This window comes from Dermacentor albipictus, chromosome 1 (assembly GCF_038994185.2).
Source record: "Dermacentor albipictus isolate Rhodes 1998 colony chromosome 1, USDA_Dalb.pri_finalv2, whole genome shotgun sequence".
NCBI lineage: Eukaryota > Metazoa > Arthropoda > Arachnida > Ixodida > Ixodidae > Dermacentor > Dermacentor albipictus.
The window spans coordinates 479812975-479832482 of record NC_091821.1 but is presented as its reverse complement, the minus strand read 5'-3'; the positions used below and the strand labels follow the sequence as shown (position 1 = coordinate 479832482).

Here is a 19508-nt window from a genome sequence, read left to right as displayed (position 1 = left end):
CGGCCTGTCTTAAAGGGTCGAATGCGAAGGCTCAATGAATTTGTAAAGCGCGCACGATGCTTCTGTAATACCTAAACATGCAACGCACAGAGGCATCGTTAACTTTTCATTTTTGAAGAATTACCTGCTGGTGGGTGGGCAACGATACTGATGTTGCAAATTGTACAGTCGCGGACATCCGAGCCGTTACTCGCAAAATTTGTGTTTGAACTCTTCATAATTCGCCGGTACTCGGGCGCTTGTCATTTGTGATAGTGAGCGGTGCGTTATAACAGGACAACTGGCCAATCGCAGATTCCATTTACGCCATTTACGCGGTGCTTCGGAGGAGACCATTGCTGGTTCAAAAGTGGACGCACTTCTTAAATACAACCGCTTAGTGTGTCGCCGTTTCGGCCGGAGACAGACTTTTTTCAGTCTTGAGAAAGTGATAATGACTATGGTACCGATGAGAAGATGAAGCGTATGATAAATGCTCACTCTAATATCCCTGCGCGCGCAAGCGGCCAGCCAGAACGCCACTTAGCCAGGTAATAAACGCAGAACAAATCGTTTGCGGCGCGAAACGTGAACGATTTCTGAACCACGGTAACGGCAGTCCGAAGAAACTTCAACGGAAGTAACACGATTGATTGCTCACTGGGGATGTTTTTTACAGCCGACACCACCTAGGTAGCACAAGGCTTGTTTACTCGGATCCATGACGTCACCCTACCTGGCCCGAAATTTCCATTGACGAGGCTCGCGTGATGAAAGCGGTGACGTCAAAATCATTGTTGCCTACTCGGGGGCATCCCCATCAGATTCAATGCAGTCGCGCCAGGTAACATGACATCATGGATCGGAGTGGAAAGGCCTTGTGCTATCTTGGATTAGCTGCGCCAGTAGTGGCGCCATTGCTCTCCGTCGCAGCCGAGCACGCGCGCAGCAGTTTCTCTCCGGCTGCGAAATGGGTAAGCCGCGCGTGATACGTACTCCTGAAGACCACGCAGTTTTAGATCAGCAACGCCGCGAGCAGAACAGGGAACCAGCTCGTCTACGCCGTGCCGGTGCTGCAGCCCAGGCACAAGAACAGGCTCGTGCAGTCGAGCGCAAACAGCACCTGCGTACCGAGGATCCGGCAGCCTACTAAGCGACCCGCCGTGGTTGCTCAGTGGCTATGGTGTTGGGCTGCTGAGCACGAGGTCGCGGGATCGAATCCCGGCCACGGCGGCCGCATTTCGATGGGGGTGAAATGCGAAAACACCCGTGTACTTAGATTTAGGTGCACGTTAAAGAAACCCAGGTGGTCAAAATTTCCGGAGTCCCCCACTACGGCGTGCCTCATAATCAGAAAGTGGTTTTGGCACGTAAAACCCCATATATAATAAGCCTACTAAGCGGTCGTTTAATGAACGGTCGTGATTAACCCAGCGATAAACAACGGAGCTGAATGTTTCAGCTTCGCTGGTTAACAATCTGTACGGAGTGCTTGAGCGTTAATTTTTCAGTAATATGCAGGGCCCATGGAAGTGTGATTCAAGCTTCTCATAAAATCCGGGTGTATGAAAGGGCGTCTAGAGTATATAGCACTTCCTCTCCAGGACGAAAGGAGACGTCTCAACGAGAGATGTTGTAACGCTGCTTGTGATCTAGCTGACTGACTTCTGTGTCGAGGCGAGTACGTTGACAACATACGTCAAGTCTCGACAAGAACTGTTCAGGTATACTGGCCGAGATGTTAGTTGTGGCATTTAATAAAGCGACGTCGATGGTGAATGTCGGCGAACGGCCGTAAAGAGGTAGAAAGGTGAGTACCTCGTAGTTCGTTGAATAGCGGTGTTGTGAGCAAAAGTCACAAACGATAACAGATTGTCCTAGTTGCTGTGGTTTGGCCCGATATACTTTGATATCCTATCTAAGTGTGCGATTAAATTGCTCTGTGAAGCTATTTATTTGAGTGTGGTACGCGGATGTCATCTTATGAACTGCGCCACAAGCTCTGAGTACTCCTTCGATCATTGTTGACATGAAAGTCCTGCCACGATCCCTCAGCAGTACACAAAGTGTAGCGAGACGGAGCACAATGGCGTCCAGACAGAATGCAGCAACGCCTGAGGCCTAACTAGAGCGTAAAGGAGCGTTCTCCGCGTACCGTGTGAGATGGTCGACAGCTGTCACGATCTATCGATGACCTGCTGGTGTTATGAGCAGAGGTCCAACCAGGTCTGTCCCAACGATGTCAAAAGGTGTCTCGGGACAAGGGATGGGACGTTAAAGGCCAGCAGGAGGCGAAGTCGGTCGTTTCCGCCGTTGGCACTGAACGCAAGGAGCGATGTGCTTCGCCACAAAGGTAGACATGCCTGGTCAAAAGAAACGGCTCCAAACGCAGCTGTATACGTCTTGTGAAAACCCAAGTGGCCAGCAGATAAGTCGTCGTAAAAGGCTTCAAGGACTTGAGTGCGCAGCGAACGTGGTAGAACAGGTACCCAGCGGTGTTCGTCGGTGTTGTAAATGTAGAGGAGCAGCAGATCTTTTTCGAGCTTAGTCGCAGTTGTCGACGTATTCTGGCATGCAGGAGAAGTTCCGCACAGGTGGTGGATAATACGGCTGCAGTATGGATCAGAACGTTCACACGAGGCGAATTGAGTGCCACGATTGGAATATAGCGTGTGAGTAACCGCTAGCGTTGATAACCTAGGTGGATACATAGTTTCCTCATAAAGTGGCGAGCAATGGAGGAACGCGCACGAAGATAATAGTAGCAGGGGACAGTGAGACAGAGCGTCGGCATCCTGACGTTATTTTTCCCCAGACTTGTATAGAACTTTAAAATCGTACCTTTGCAATCGGAGCACCCAGCGACTAAGGTGTCCAGACAAAATTTTCAGTAACGATAACCAGCATAAGGCGTGATGGTTGGTTATGACAGTGCAACGGCGTTCATACAGATATGGCCGAAATTTTTATATGGCCCAAAATACTTAGAGGCATTCCTGCTCAGTTATCAAGTAGTTCTGTTCGGCAGTCGTTAATGAGCGACTGGCATATGCAGCAACTCTCTCTCGCGTGGTGGTATCACCCTGCAGGACAGCGCCGATCCCATGGCCACTAGCGTCGGTGTGCAAAAAAGGTGGCGCGTTCCCATCGAAGTGACAGAGGACGGGGAGGGATGTTAAGGCTTGCTTGAGGGCTTGAAAAGAAAGTTCACAGTCGTTTGTCCAAGCGAAAGCAATGCCCATCGTCAGCAACTTGTGCAGTGGCGACGCCATGGCAGCAAAAGACTCATGAAACGGCCGGAAGTAGGATGCCAGGCCCAAGAAACTTCTTAATTGTTTTTTATTTTCAGGATGAGGGAATCAAATCACAGCAGCAACCTCGTCAGGATCTGGTCGCACACCAGCTTTACTGATAAGGAGACCCAACACTTTGGTGTTCTTTCTGGCAAAATGACATTTTTTTGTGCTGACTTGGAGGCCAACTTTGGAGATGCATGTCAAAACTTCGCCCAAATGCTCAAGGTGTCGATGAAAAGTTGCTGAAAAATAACGATGTCTTCTGAATAACACAAACTGGCCTTCCACTTAAAGCCGCGTAAAACTGTGTCTATCATGCGTTCAAAGGTTGCAGGAGCATTACACAAACTGAAGGGCATTACGTTGAACTAGTAAAGTCCGTCTGGTGTTGCAAAGGCCGTCTTGTACTTGTCCGCCTCGTGCATAGGTATTTGCCAATACCCGGATATGAGGTCTAGACTTGAGAAGTATTCAGCACCCTGGAGGGATTCAGTGGCATCATACATTGTAGGCATCGGATATACGTCTTTGCGCGTCATCTTATTAAGTTCTCGATCGTCGATGCAAAATCGTACAAAGCTCTCTTTATTCCGGACCAGCACAACACGAGATGACCAAGAACCAGACGACGGCCGAATGATGTTTCTTTTGAGCATGTCATCAACGTTTTCCGCAATGAATTTCGGTTCAGCGGAAGACACGCGGAATGGGCGGGGGCGCACAATCGAACTGCATGCCTTCGGTTTTGATGCGATGTACTGCGACGGTAGTGCGCTCCAGAAGCTTGGAGTGAACGTCAAATAAAGCGCTGTGTTTTTGCAGTAGGGCCAAAAGGTCTTTCTGCGCTACAGTCAAATCTGGATTTGCCGAGATCGTTAAAGGGGCGTTCGCAGCATGATCATCAGTTGTGGTAGAAAAATCTCAGTTCCATTCTGTGGAAAATGATGACCAGCGAAGCTGTGTATGTGGGCCCATTAATGGCGAACTGCTCCTCCGCCCCGGGTCGACCCAGCATTGCACTCTCATCGACCCACGTATGGGGAGTGCTTAACGCCTGCTTCACCTCCGCCGCGGGTCGGCCCGGCATTGCACTATCTTGGGTATCGGCCTACGTATGGGGAGTGCTTAACGCCTGCTTCACCTCCGCCGCGGGTCGGCCCGGCATTGCACTATCTTGGGTATCGGCCCACGTATGGGGAGTGCTTAACGCCTGCTTCACCTCCGCCGCGGGTCGGCCCGGCATTGCACTATCTTGGGTATCGGCCTACGTATGGGGAGTGCTTAACGCCTGCTTCACCTCCGCCGCGGGTCGGCCCGGCATTGCACTATCTTGAGTATCGGTCCACGTATGGGGAGTGCTTAACGCCTGCTTCACCTCCGCCGCGGGTCGGCCCGGCATTACACTATTTTGGGTATCGGCCCACGTACGGGGAGTGCTTAACGCCTGCTTCACCTCCGCCGCGGGTCGGCCCGGCATTGCACTGTCTTCGGGTTCGGCCTACGTATTGGGAGTGCTTAACGCCTACTTCACGTCCGCCGCGGGTCGGGCCAGTATTGCACCTTCTTCGGGATCGGCCTACGTATCTGGAGTGCTTAACGCCTGCTTCACCTCCGCCGCGGGTCGGCCTGGCATTGCACTACCTTCGGGATTGGCCCACGTATGAGGAGTGCTTAACACCTGGCTCACCTGCGCCGCGGCTCCGGCCAGTATTGTACTACATTCGGGATCGGCCCGCGTATGGGGAGCGCTTAACGCTTGTTTCGCGTCCGCCGCGGGTTGGCCCAGCATTGCACTATGTTCGGGATCGGCCCACGTATCGGTAGTGCTTAACGCCTGCTTCACCTCCGCCGCGGGTCGGGCCGGCATTGCCTTCGGGATCGGCCCACGTATGGGGAGTGCGTAACGCCTGGTTCACCTCCGCCGCGGCTCTGGCCAGTTTTGTACTATATTCTGGATCGGCCCGCGTATGGGGAGCGCATAACGCTTGTTTTACGTCCGCCGCGGGTCGGCCCGGCATTGCACTATCTCCGGAATCGGCCCACGTATGTGGAGGTTTTTGCTTTCCACGCCAACGACACGAAAATTTCCTTGGACGGTAGAGGTACACAGCTTCGCTGTAAAAAGATGATTCAGCGTGAAGCGGTACTAGCGAAATAGGTTCAGTGCCATTAAAGCAAGTTACAGTGGTGCCTTGAGAGAGCACAACTGGCGAAGGAGTAGGGTTAAGTACAGCGATCAACATTCTACCGCCGTGAAACCGCACCAGGATAGGAGGAATGCTAAGCCCACCAGATATGCAGCGACCGCTCGGTGCAAGGAACGCATCACTATCAACAATGGTGTCGAAATTCAGTGCTAGGATGTGCTTATTGCCAGGAGGAATGGAACAGTCGGTGGACGCGACGAAATGAAGGCTGTGAACACCGACATCGGATGAAGATTGAATGTCCGTCATATGAATAATTCGCTGACTGCAAGATATTAAAGCTGACGTTGAGGACAGGAAGTCTCATCGCAAAATCGTTGCGTAGGTGCACGAAGACAGCACGACAAACTGAATCCGAAGAAAGATGCCATAAATGAAAACACGCCCCGTGCAAACACAAGAGGGCTGAATAAGAACAGCATTAGCACAACAAAGGGGAGGGCCATTATATGGTGTCTTCCCCTTTTGCAAGCGAGAACACAAGTCAATACTAATAACGGAAAGCGATGCATCCCTGTTGGCCAAGGCTTCAGTGCACACACCTTCAACACACCAAAAGTACATTTGACGGGCGCTCCGAAGAAGTTTCGTGTTGTCCGAAAGATGCAGCTTTCCCTCCTGAAGCTGAACTATTTAGTATTCCGGGCGGTGATCGGAGGTTGAAGTAGCCGGTTGAATGAGGGAGGGGGAGCGCCGTATCGGTGATGTAGTGCGGCGACGCGGAGAACGCAATGAACCGGCAGTGTTGAATTCCTGCGGAGATGGGGAACTTCGAGGATAATTGAAGTAGGAGCGTCGAGGTTGTGGTACAGGGGTAGAAAACTCATCCCTTTCAAATCCGGCATAGCGACGTCGTTCATCTTGTTGATGGCGTCGGCAAAACAGCCTTGAAATGTGGCCGCGGATGCCGCAGTAGTAACAAACAGGTCAAACTGGGCTTCAGGCGTTGTAAGACTGAAGCGGCGGTAGTCTTACTGTGAGAGGATTCAGGGAACCGTACATTACAGGTGCCTGCTTTTGTGGCAGCTGCGAGGGTGGTGCTATAGAGGCAACCTTAGTAAAATGGCGCATGTATGGGATGTAGGCACGGGACTTGCGGGCTCGTCTCGGCAGGTATTTCTTCCCTCGCGACATGGCGTAGGCAGCCACCAGGAGGCGTCACATGGACCTCAGGAGGGATTGACGAAACTTATGCGTGCAGTTCCTCTCGGATAATAGAGCGGATCAGTGCACGTAGCTCGGCGTCGTTGGGCAACCTGAAATCAGATGTGTCAGGGTGTAAGCGGATCATATTGTCACGATTCACATGCAGCAGGAACTGGAAAAACAGGGCAGGACACTTTAACTATAGGCAGAATGAAAACGATTAGGCAGGGACATCGTCTTCACTTCTGCAATGCGCGAGAGCTTCGTGTTTCTCTACGTGCCGCGCATTGTATGTAGCAATATGAATGTGACCGAGGCGCTGACACGTACTGATGATGTCCGCGACGGTAGTGGGGTTCTGCGCTACAAGAGCATTGAATGCCTCAGTACGAATACCCTTGAGCAGGTAGCGTATACACGGTCATTCTCTGCCACTGGGGTATTCACACGGCGGCAGAGGGCGAGGACATCCTCCATGTACTAAGTGTATATGATTCTCCCGTTTGCTGAGCCCGCTCAGCAAGTTTCTTGGCGTTACCTGAGCGGACAGAAAAGTTTGCGAAAATATAGCGTAGGTGCTGTTTAAACGTGATTCAGTTTACGAAATCTAGTTCATGTTTATAAAACCAAGTTTTTGTGACGTTGGTTAGGTGGAATGTGGCTTGCGCAAGTTTTGCAGATTCGTCTCAGTGGTTAAAGGAACTCATGCGCTCGTACTGCTCTAACCAGTCTTCAACATCGTCACCACGATGTCCAGCAAACACCGGTGGATCCTTCGGAGGGGTGGCGACCGTCCGAGAATGGGTTCCCGCCGGAACAGACAAGGTGAACGTAGCGGCATTGGCCTGCTGGTCTTGCGGTATGGCCGAGTGCACTTGGTAGAGGCGGCGTCCCGAGCGGAGCTACAGGGATGTAGTGTAGTTGAAGCTGGAGATGGACCGAGAGCGAGAAGATTGACGAACAGGAGAGAACCCTCCACCACTTGTGAAACAACGTTTAGGCCATCAGACTCTTCTTCATTCTCTCGAGCGAGAGCCCCACGACACAGACCCAAAACGGGGATGATGAATATGTGCAGATGAGAAAGTGAAGCGTATGAATAATGCTCACAATATATGTAATCCACTAGCACGTGGCTGCCTTCTCGCACTTCACGCACATACACCTCTTTTCCACTTTGACGCTCCTTATGATAACGCATTAAAAATAAAGCACTTAACTGTGTAATTTCTGTTGGGTCGTTTGAAGTTTCCCCATTCTTGCAATAAGCCCGATACGCCTCTTTCGTAAAGCTGTCTTCGGCGCATAACATTGAAATTTATATACTTACGCGTATCTCTTGCAGTTCTCTTGCGCCCAGCGTAGCCCCGTCACCGTGGACAGGGACAGGTTGTAGTAAGAGTCCATGAAGTTGGACTGCACCAGGTCACCGTGACGGCTCGCCTCGTCGCGGAGCCTGTACTCCAGCACGGGGTCCGGACTCGTGCCCAGCACGAAGCCCAGGCGGCACAGGGCCGTGCCTCCAGCCGCGGAGTCGTTGCGCCGGCACACAGACCCCCAGGTGTCCCTGACGAGCGCGCGTCGCTCGAAGTTTTTGACCGCCGACTGGACGAGTACGAGAAAGTGGACGCTGCCGTTGCCGGAGCACAGCTCCGGATCGAGCATGAAACGGTACTTGGAAGGATCGTACGGCGGCAGCCACGTCGGCTTTGGTCTGGACGCCTTCTTGCTTCTCTTGGAGGCGGCGGCGACTCTGTCCAGTCTCCTCAGGCTCTCCTCCAGGAGGACCGCGCCCCGCCTGTTCTGTTCCGCCTTCTGAGCGATGAGGCGGAAGGTGGAGGGTTTAGCTCCCCGTTTCTGCACATCGATCTTCTTGTTCATCGCGTCCGCTGCCTCGCTAGCAGCGGGACGGCGACTTCGAGGCGCATAAGCGGCACCGGGAGCGACGAGTGTTCGCAGCGAGGGCTGTTGCTTGCTGCGAAACACGGGCGCGCCGACCAAGGTCTCAGTAACGGAGTGTCCATTGGCGTGCTCCAGGTACAGGCGGTACGTGGAGCGCAGCAGATCCGGGAACTGAACAAAGGCGGCGAACGCTGCCAGCGAGAGGACCAGTCCGAAGCAGGACTTGGTGGCGTAGCGAAGGCGTACCTGTTCGAACCGGCGGAAGAAAGGAACGAAACGGTTCAGAAACGAAATAGTTTCGGCAGGCATCAGTCTTAGTTTGTTCTCACAATGTTTAAAATACGGCTTAAGGTGCCCTGTAACGCCGAAGCAAGCAAGCGTGCAAGTTTGGAAGACTCAGTAGCGGTTGCTTTCGTTGGTCTTCGCAGCGCATGCACGCGTGGCTTAAGGATATCAAGGACGGGCAACAGCGCTCTTTCACTGTCCACCTGCACTCCCTATTTCTTATGTCTGTGTGCGTTCTAAGCACCGCCCAAATAAACCGGAACGAAATTGGAAATCTAAATGACATAATTTACCCTTGTCGCAGGTCGTCTAAAGTACACAAGAAACTAAGTTGCCCGGCCTTAGGACGTGCCAGCAGTTCATAATCCACAATTTTACGAAACTGACGTGACGAAGCTAACAACTTCACGTGAAAGGTAATTTAGCATGCTCATTTGTCCGTTTTAGAGACTCGCTCCGGTTACAGAAGCACAAACTCTACAAGCGGCGCATCCACGTTTTCCATGTGAATTAGGTTCTATAAGAATTTCCAGGCATCTTTAACCCATGTGTTTTGCAGTCTGCACATTTTCATGCGCTTGGAGTGCATGCGTTACTGTTGACCAGCAAAGTGTCAGCGTTTCGATGTTCGTGCCGTTCGTTAATGACCCTCCTTGTCCAGTTGTAGAAACTAATCGGCAACGTGGGAAGGGAAGGTGAAGGCGACGCGCAGGCGCAGTTCACGCTCGTGATTAAACAAAAAACAAAGAGAAAAACTCCGTTTTCTGCCAAGCTGATGGCGGCTCTCTCTTGTTACTAAACCGATATTGAAGCAGCAGGAAAAGTGAGCTTTCCGAGTGCAATTATGTATAACAGCCCGATATCATGTCTTTTTTTTTAGATAGCGCAACGACCGATTGCATTATCTTCACCCCTATCTCAGCATCACTTAGCCATCCCTCGAATTGCGCAATATTGTGTTCATGCACCTAAAAAGGAATCGAAGGCACAGCAAGTTGGTCAATTAAAGCTGTGTTAGTTTATGTGGCTTTACGTGCCAAAACTACTATCTGATTATGAGGCACACCGGAGTGGGGGGACTCCGGGAATTCGGACCACCTGGTGGTCTTTACACCGTAAAACAATTTACACCCTAAAAAGTGAAAAAGGGTGTAAATGTGTCTATAACACACCCTTAGAGTGCCAGTTATATAAATCGCACCCCGTGGGTGTCAGGTATAGACACATTTACACCCTCTTTCACTTTTAAGGGTGTAAATTATTTTACAATGTAACGTGCACCTAAGTACACGGGTGTTTTCGCATTTCGCCTCCATCGAAATGCGGCCGCCTTGGCCGGGATTCCATCCCGCGACCTCGCGCTTTGCAGGCCAACACCTTAGCTACTAAACAAGCACGGCGGGTGATCAATTAAAGCTATACCGCAGGACTGTTGCCGCGGCTAGAAGCGTATAGGTTGCAGCATAGGCGACGGTTCGAAAATGCAGTTCTCCGAAATCACCTTATATTTATCCTTCAACGCTCGGCTCCAGAGAAAAAGAAGAGAAACGAGAGAGAGAGAGAGAGAGAGACACGACCAAACAAAAGAAGAACGCGCGCTTGCGGCGGTGTGTCCGCGGTGTTTCAAAGCACTCGACGTCATTGCAGCGTCCGTCTTCCCGCCGCCTAATGACTGGTGAAGCCAAGCCCGCGCACATTCGATGTCCGGTGCGACGTTCCCGCCGCGCTCGTGCATACGCACGATTTCGCAAGAGTGCGTACTGCGCGGACAGACGGGCGCGCTGCCGGGTATTTTGCCGCGAAGCCGGACCTGAAGGGTGGAGGCGGTCTGGGACAGGCAATCGTCGCGGCCGTTTACGATCGCCGAAGCGGGGGACGGCAATCGCACGGCGCTTGCATCCGCGTGGTCGAGGCTGGCGCTGCATTCACGTCTGCGCGTGCGCTTATTTCGCTCGCTGAAGACGCTGGGGAGATGGTCGACAGCCGCTCAAAAAAGCGTACAGGTGGCTGTGACGTACAACGGGGAATGCCGAGATCGGGGCAAAACAAAACAAAACAAAAAAATAACCACCTAGTATGCCCGCGGTTAAGGCGAAAACGCGATTGTGCGCAGCTTTGGATCTTTGGAAGCAGCAGAAATAATTAACGGAGAAAACTAGTATCAAACCATTCTAACACTCAGCAGGAAGCGTAAAACAAGTTGATACAAAGTGCACACGTGCCGTTTCGGCCGGCAGAAGCTCCCATCCCTACAATCAAGACATACCATTCTAACCACCTCCACGACTCTCTTCATTCCGCAAGTTGCGGGGAGACGGGTTCGGGGCAATATCACCTTAATTAGATGAGATCAATATTAACACAAAGTCAATAAGAAGATAACTTCCTGAGCTTGAAAGGGGGGAACGTTCAGATTTCCACCCTTATTCAGAGGGCAATTAATAGGAAGCCTTAGATCAGAGCCGACTCAGATTTTTCTATTCGAACACAACTGAAAGGCAGGAGTACTCTGATTACACAAGCATTGAACTCATCAGAATGAAATGTGTTGCGTTTGAAAAAGAACGCTAAGTTCTATTGACTCTTGGAAGCATAACGTTGACTTCATTTAGAAAAATAAAACATGTTTTAGAAGCATTGCTGAACACAAATAAATAAAAAAGCACGTCGCGAACCAAGGTCTGAAAAGCATATAACTGTTAAATTTCGACGTTATTATTTTTTTTCAAATGCTTTATTCACAAGTTATTTGCTTTGGTTCAGATCCGTGCATAAATGTTAATTTTGCCCACTCTAGATGTACCAACAGAGGAAATGTACACCTGCAATAATTGTCATATTGTCCCGTTGTATAGTGACCGTTGAAGGAAAACGTAGTACCAGAACTGCGAGTAACGAAGTTAATTCCGTATTGTGCCAACTTGTGCCCGCGGAAAAACAAGCGACACTCAATCTACAACATTAGCAGCGAGCACAGTCGTACATCGTCGAAAACCTCGATCTACGGGTCAAGGGCATCGCCTATTGATACATGATTCGTCTTAGATTTTAACATAATCGCTGGTGCTCGTAAACGCTCTATAGAATGTGCACCACCATATGCATATGACTACACCGCCATGCATATGACTACAGACAGGATTCCTTCGCTATAGAATCGTCGATAACATACAACAAAGCTGCGATAAAGCTATTGCACTAAGGGATAACTTTGTAAATCCAGTTCGTTCTGATTCATAGTGAGCGAATAACAGGCCAAATTGACGAGGACGAGTAGGCGACACACACATGACTCTGTGTGTGTCGCCTACTCGTTTCGTTGTTGTTATTCGCAAACTATGAACTTTGTAACATGTGTTAGCCGGTGAAACACACTCGCCGGAGAAAAAAATAATAAGTGCGCCTGTCAATATATTTTTTCTTTAGCATTTCTGAGTTATGCAGCTGCAAAGTTAAGGCTTCTTTTGTCAGCAATATTTGTAAAAGGATTCATAGCGTCAATAAAAAATTGGCTGAAGGCTTAGCTTGGTTAAGCCTGGAAGATTGCGAAAGCAATACCCTTGGCTACGCCTTGGTTCGGCTGATGGTGTGGACATGGTTGCCCTTTGTTAAACTTATGGCTATACATCATCCGACATAGCGCAAGACAGCGCGCCGACCACTGCGAGGAGCCGAGCTGTAGCCCCATTTATCCTCCTAGCGTGACGTCACACCAGCGAGCGCCCTCTCTCGGTAGCGCCGCAGCGGCGGCGCGCAAGGCTTCGCCTCCACCATCGATGCCGCGAGTTGGGGCCCCGTCTCTCGGTCTGGCGTGACGTCACATGGTCACGTGACGCGCAGCTGTGTAAGGAGGCGCCACGACCACAGATGGGCCGAAAGTGCGAGCAGTATTGCTTTCGCAACAAAATGACAACCATTCCATTTTGTAAAGATGGAATGGCAGCGAAAGCTGACGACAATCAAAGCCCTCAAACGAAAAAAATTACCGACGATTACGTTACTTCCTAATGCGAAATTTGAGCGCAGCAAATAAGCTGTTTCACCTTTTCGATAGATTGAGGCAAAGAAATCGAGCAACACATGTATGCGCTATCACAGAATTTTTTTTTTATTTTTCACACGTATTCCTTTAACAAAGACTCCACTAACAGTTCTTGACAGTCATGAAGGAAGCTTTGTGGTCGGAGAAATAGACTGATATATGTTCGACTTGGTACACCAATGCTTGATTCTCAAAGACGAGATCTATACAAGTGCCTCGCGAGGTTGTCACAGCCGTGGGGCGCGTTACGAGCGAGAGGAACGGGATGTTCTCCCGCATAAGTGTTAGGAAATTGCTGTTTGTTTTTATGTCAACATTGATGAGCTTCTGCTTCAGCCTCGCTTACTGCTGGTTGCTCTCGACGGCGGCGATGAGCCTCCGCTTCGGCGGCGCGAACTGCAGGGTCTTCTCGGCGGCGGCGATGAGCTTCTGCTTCAGCCTCGCTTACTGCTGGTTGCTCTCGACGGCGGCGATGAGCCTCCGCTTCGGCGGCGCGAACGGCAGGGTCTTCTCGGCGGCGGCGCTTAGCCTCTGCTTCGGCGACGCGTACTCCTGGATCATCTCGACGGCGGCGACGGTAAGCTTCTGCTTCGGCGGCACGCACCTCTGGATTCTGACGGCGACGGCGCTGGGCCTCTGCTCTGGCAGCTCGTTTAGCAGCAGCAGCAGCAGCAGCAGACGGAGGACTTCCATCGGTCGTCTCGCTCATGGCTCAGAAAGAACTGGCAGATAATTTCGCAGTGGCGAACGGCAGCGGCAATTTCGGCTCGGGCGGTGCACATATACAGATCCGCCGCCACCGATCTGGCTCTCTGATTGCCACCGCACAGGGGTTGCATTGGAGGAGGAGCGAAGAAAGGAATTAAGTTCGAGCCGGCGCTTTGACAACCGGAGACTCGCAGGAAGAGGGGGGAGGGGGGCGGCGTGTACACCCAGCGGCAAACGATGGGGGCAGAAGCGCGCGCAGCAAGCGGACAACACGATAAAGGGAGGAGGGAAGAGATAGCAGCGACTGACTGATGCCGCTGACGCCGATAGTGAGTCAACCCCAGCTGCGGAGTTGGTTTCAGGGACAACGCCGCCGATGTCGACACAAACAATATGATACCCTCGCTTCCGCAGCGCTAAGAACCAGGTCTAGCCGTGGGAAGGTGGTCACGTATTCGTCGACGTGCCGGGGCCTACGTGAAATGACCGGCGCGTCGGCAACTGAAGAGCACCCTATCCGCCACACAAGAACAGGGGGGGGGGACCCTTTCCTCCTCTTTCTGCATGGCGGCGACGGTGTTCTATGCAGTCACGTTATCTTGACTCTCTAGCGGCGTCAGCGGCATCCAGCGGTATCAGTCGGTCGCTGCTAGCGCTGGGGGGATGAAAGGGGGGCGGAGCTGGTTACGAGGCCGACGACAACGCCGACGACGACGACGCGAAACCCAGGAACGGACGCCAAAGAGCTGCGCTATAAAACAAAGTGCTTTCGCTGCCATTCCATCTTGACAGAGTGGAACGGTTGCCATTTTTTGCGTTGCGAGTCTGGCGTCGTTTCTCGTTCAGAGGAGCCCGGGCTCGCGATTCTCGTTTTCGTTCAGCATCGCGGGAACGTTCTTCGTCGGTGGTCGTTCAGCGGCGGCGCCGTTTACGTTCTTGTTGCTCTTCACTCCGGCGCTCCTCGTATGCATGTTGTTCGGGTGTTCGAACTATACGTGTCCGCCCCGTCGATAACGCAGCTGTTGAATGGCTCATACCCCCGTAGGCGCGGCCTCCCAATTACGACGACAGAAGAGAAGTGAATTCTACGCTGGAATGATGAGCGGCAACGGAGCCAGCTGTGGAAGACGACGACGCTCGTGCCATTACTGATGATGATACTTTTTTGCACAACGGAGCCAGCTGTGGAAGAAGACGACGATGACGAACGCGCGAGCAGTGGCACTAGAGCGTTTGCGCGGATGCTGCCGATAATTTTGAAGTCCTTTTTAAAAAATTTGTACCAAACATTTTTTTTTCAAGAACATCTGTTTTTACCCGTGTGCCTGGTACCTCTTTGGGTCCCACATGTGACAGGAATAGTTCAAGGGCGCGTTACAGGTTCCCGAGCCCACAGAGTTATGTGCCATTGAGCTTGGACCCTTTCTGCACTATCATGAGGATCGGCCCACACGATGATTTTTCTGTTGCCGAATGCCGAAAAAAACTACGCAAGGTTCATCATATACAGATTTCGCTGTAAAAAAAAATATTGTCCCTACACTATTTGAAGCTCAAGACATTTTTTTCTTTTGTAATGCAGCACAAGTCATTATTATTTCATTGCTTGTCAAACGAAACAATTTAGCCGTCAATAATTTATCTGTAACTGCATTTGGCGCTCGTGTACATACTATATCTTCATAAACAAAAGATTGCTCGTGTCAAGATGAAGGTTCAACGTTCTCCTTTTGCATACCCTCTACAAGAGAACACATCATGTTGACATTATCAGACCACTACATTTACGACAGCAGGACTTTACGCCATAACGTCTGTCTTGACCTTGCTCACAACAACGCCCACTCAAATGGGTCATACTGAACGACACTCAAACGTCTCCGTTGAGCGTTTACTCCGCAAACATGACAGAACTGATCCCGGTCTATTATGTGAAGCACGATGAATATGTACATAGGCGACAGCCTTTACTCGTGAAATCTTATTTTAGTGGATTCCTAGTCCCCGTGGCATTCCAGGCGACAGAGATATCGTTGACAACGAGGTATCCATACCACTGTCACAAAAGGGATGCATGCACCGGTTTACGTCAAATGTCACTGCGAATATGGAGTGACAGTTGGTATGAAAGCGGTTGTCGAAACTCGTTCTGTTTCGGATCCAAAATTACAAATAAATATTTTAGTAACGTCAGCCCTTCTGTCGATACAGTAATGCACAGATTACGTTTAGGCATTGCATACACAATGTGTTCTTTACACAAATTTGGCCGAGGCAAAGCTGCATTGTGCTCGGAATCGCAAGATATTTAGCACCTCTCAATGCACTGCAGTATTTATGTTTGGCACCGAAAAAAAATGTGAAGAGATAAATTGCGTGCCCTGGACAAAAAGCCGTTCTGACATGAAAAAATATACTTAACGTCTGAACAGCAAAAGGGCCCCGTTAGGACATCAAAATAATTTTCGAAAGCGCCCAGAAAACTGCGGGTAAAGTGGAGCGATGTAAAATTTTCTGCATGTTTTGCTTAAATGTCCCCGTGCTCAGTTTAAGGTTTCTTTGAAGTGCCCCTTGATGTTGGTCTTGATGCAGCCTGTGGTGTAACCTTTTATATACTGTAGACGGTGTTTCCTTGAAATACGAGGAAATTGCAAGTGGCCGCTGCATACTATTAATTGAAATTTCTTGCTGTGCCAACTCTGTGTTGTTTCAGCGTGCTAATTGAACTTTATGTGAACTGTATGCGCTATAGCGCGTTCCGACTTTTATATGCACCTTATTGTACATTTATATCTTGCTTGTTTGTGTGTTTGTTGAGCCCGCCTATCCTTTCTGTATACTGTTTTTGTCTTATTTGCTCGTTTGTTTGTTGCTGCCGGTCTACCTTTGCTATATGCTGTTGGCCTAACTGAGGAGGATTGACGCGCATCACCCATCATGCCAACCTCTCCTACACACATACTTAACAAACAAACAAACAAACAAACAAACAAACAAACAAACAAACAAACAAACAAACAAATTAGCGCATTTTGTACAAACCGCATGCAGTAAACCTTGATTCCCAGCAAGAGACAAAGCGCCTTCCATTGCGCTGCCGGGAGTGTCCTTGCGGAGGCGTGTTTGATGAGTGACTCGCGTTGGTGCCGCGCATTTTCCGGCGTGTCGTCTGTCACACTCGGCGCTCGCTGGGAGGTCAACACGGCTCCAAGGGGTTGCGAACTTTTTTTAGCCGTGATCACCGCTGAATGGAAGGTGAGGAATGGGCTTCGAGACGAAGCCATGCGTACACGCTGTTTACCTTCAGCTTCAACTTCGGACGTGCCGTTGGAGATAGCTATGCTTTCACTCGTTCAAGCACAGCTCACGCATGCAGATTTTGCGAGACGTCAGGACAAATATTGCACAAAAAATTATGTAAAACAAAAAGACACCCTGTATATCCGGCACTTATATTCTGTCGCTTAGTTCTACATGTTTCAAATAGTAAATGTTCTGTATGTGCGAACTGCACTTTGCATTTGCAAGATTCCCCCACACCGCTTCCCTCGAACACGACAAATGCAATCCGTCCGCCCGCCTGCCCGCCCGTCCGTCTGTCTTTTTTTCCTTCTTATGCCTCAAATGCTCTGTGCTGGGGTATTGCATGATAAGGGCTGAACTTTTACAAAGGGTGGGCGGTGTCTTTGGTGTATTTCTCGAAGTGATCAGGTATGTAGTGCTTCACAGCTTCGATGAGCTGATGGTTCCTGTCGTTCGCTGTTCAAACAAAGAACAAGTGTGCGTGGGTATCATTGTGCGCAGGTGTACTCTGCGGAATATCGGCGGGATTCCAATTATAATTGCGAGAGTAAACGAGTTAGTCTCGCTTGGGAATGTCGTTTCTGAAGAGGCGCATGGATAGTCGCGTGGCAAAGTCACAAAACTGACAAACGATTATGCACAGCGCTATATATATATATATATATGTAGTCATATAATGAGAAGCCAACAAACACTGACACCAGTTACAACATAGGGGAAATTGCATGTGCTTAATAAATGAAATAAAGTAATGATAAATTAATGGAAATTAAAGTGGATGAAAAAACAACTTGCCGCAGGTGGGAACCGAACCCACAACCTTCGCATGTCGCGTGCGATGCTCTACCAATTGAGCTACCGCGGCGGCGTTTCCCCATCCACTTTTTTGGGTATTTATGTGTACTAGTAGAACCCTGGGAGTGTTGGCCAGCGCCCCCACTCACAGGCTTCTCATTATATGACTAATAATTATCGGGTCCCTCGGTTAACCCCCTTTCTTCTCGCTTCTATATATATATATATATATATATATATATATATATATATATATATATATATATATATATATATATATATATATATATATATATATATACTTCCGCCGATTTAGAATTAATGGATTGGTCATACATTTCAAGCAGACTACATTGCGATGCTGCAGGATATCCTTTTGTCTATGTGAAATGTAGGGGCAGATTATTTGAAAACTATTTCCGTGCCACACAAGGCAAATTATATATGTGCATCAACATCATCACGTCCACAGCAGTAGGAAGGCCTCTTCCTGCGATCTTCAAGTTACCCCTGTCTTGCGCCAGCTGAGTCCAATTTGCGCCTGCCATATATAGGTGCATTAGGCAAAAAACTCCAAAAACAAAGCGCACACATAACCTTGGTGTAATGCGGCGCAAGTAATTTCACGCAGAGCCATATTTAAATGCAGGGCAAAGTGATGATTTGCAAAATTTGTCACATTATTTAATTAGCAGTGACGACACTCCGAGTTCTCAATATATAGTATTCTTTTTTGATGTCGACTATTTCTCGTAAAACATTATGGCTGCTACTGGAATCATTGTATCAGAAAGAATTTAAGACAAATAATCTAAACCTTCATAGATAAAAAGAAAGAAAGAAAAAAAAGATATGATGTTGTAGCAGTCACGCTACGGTGCTGCGAAGCTCAGATAGGTATGTGACTCATACATCAATACGTGATATAGGCACTACATCGCTGTGATATAAAGCTCATGGTATAAGCTCATATATGGCTCTTAATGCAGTTATATAAGTGATACATCGCTCATAGAACGAAATAAGCCGCATGGAAGGCAGAAATCTCGGTTTTTCAGATGACCGCCTCTGACAAGAAACAAAGCCTTGACGTTCCGACATATGACGTCAGTATAACAGGCGGGTACGTTGCTCTACGGCGAGCAGCGATATGTTTCTTTGCGTTCACGTTTTGGGAAACTGTGCACGTTGTAAGGAGTCAAAAGTTGAATTAGGCGGTTCGCGTACTGGCTTTGAGGTTCTGCGTCATCTAGACATCTGATAAAGTTGTGCAAATCTGTATACGTGCCGTTCTGCATCATCGAAGCAGCACCTGTAATATAGATATGAAGCTCTGATCGAATGTGTCGCACAACATGCCTTAAAACAAACTGAAGACAATAAAATGCATTGAGGGCTATTGCGTTATGGACCCCTTAGATGACCACCTAAGGAACCTGTTCGATTTTATTTTATCTCCATATATTCGCCAAGCAAGGGAAGGATTAAATTCGAAGCAGATATATATATATATATATATATATATATATATATATATATATATATGTGTGTGTGTGTGTGTGTGTGTGTGTGTGTGTGTAAGGATCAAGCATTTTAGAGATGCTCACTGTTCAAGAAGCGCAAATACGGAGCAAGCTGCCAGATATATCATGCAGCCGGAAACCTTCCGCATTGTTCGGTGCAAAAGCGATGGCTGGCTTGTGCCTGCCCAGCGCAGCCTTTTAATAGAAGAGCATTCGACGCCATGTTCGATTCAGAAGAGTTATGTTCGTTCGTAACGTTTTTTGCGTTGTCTGACAGCTTTGCGTTATACGTAAAAGCAGCTCAACATAGTTGTGCGTTCCG

At 49.3% G+C, this 19508-nt stretch overlaps 1 protein-coding gene across 2 annotated transcripts in view; it reads right to left on the bottom strand.

Annotated features, from left to right (window-relative positions):
• LOC135901433 (beta-1,3-galactosyltransferase 1-like) overlaps positions 1-19508 on the bottom strand; it is a 54934-nt gene that overhangs the window by 6878 nt on the left and 28548 nt on the right. For both annotated transcript variants that reach the window (XM_065431231.1, XM_065431230.2), the window contains exon 2: positions 7959-8776. In XM_065431231.1, the coding sequence (XP_065287303.1) occupies positions 7959-8776 (818 nt within the window). The remainder of the gene's footprint in view (positions 1-7958; positions 8777-19508) is intronic.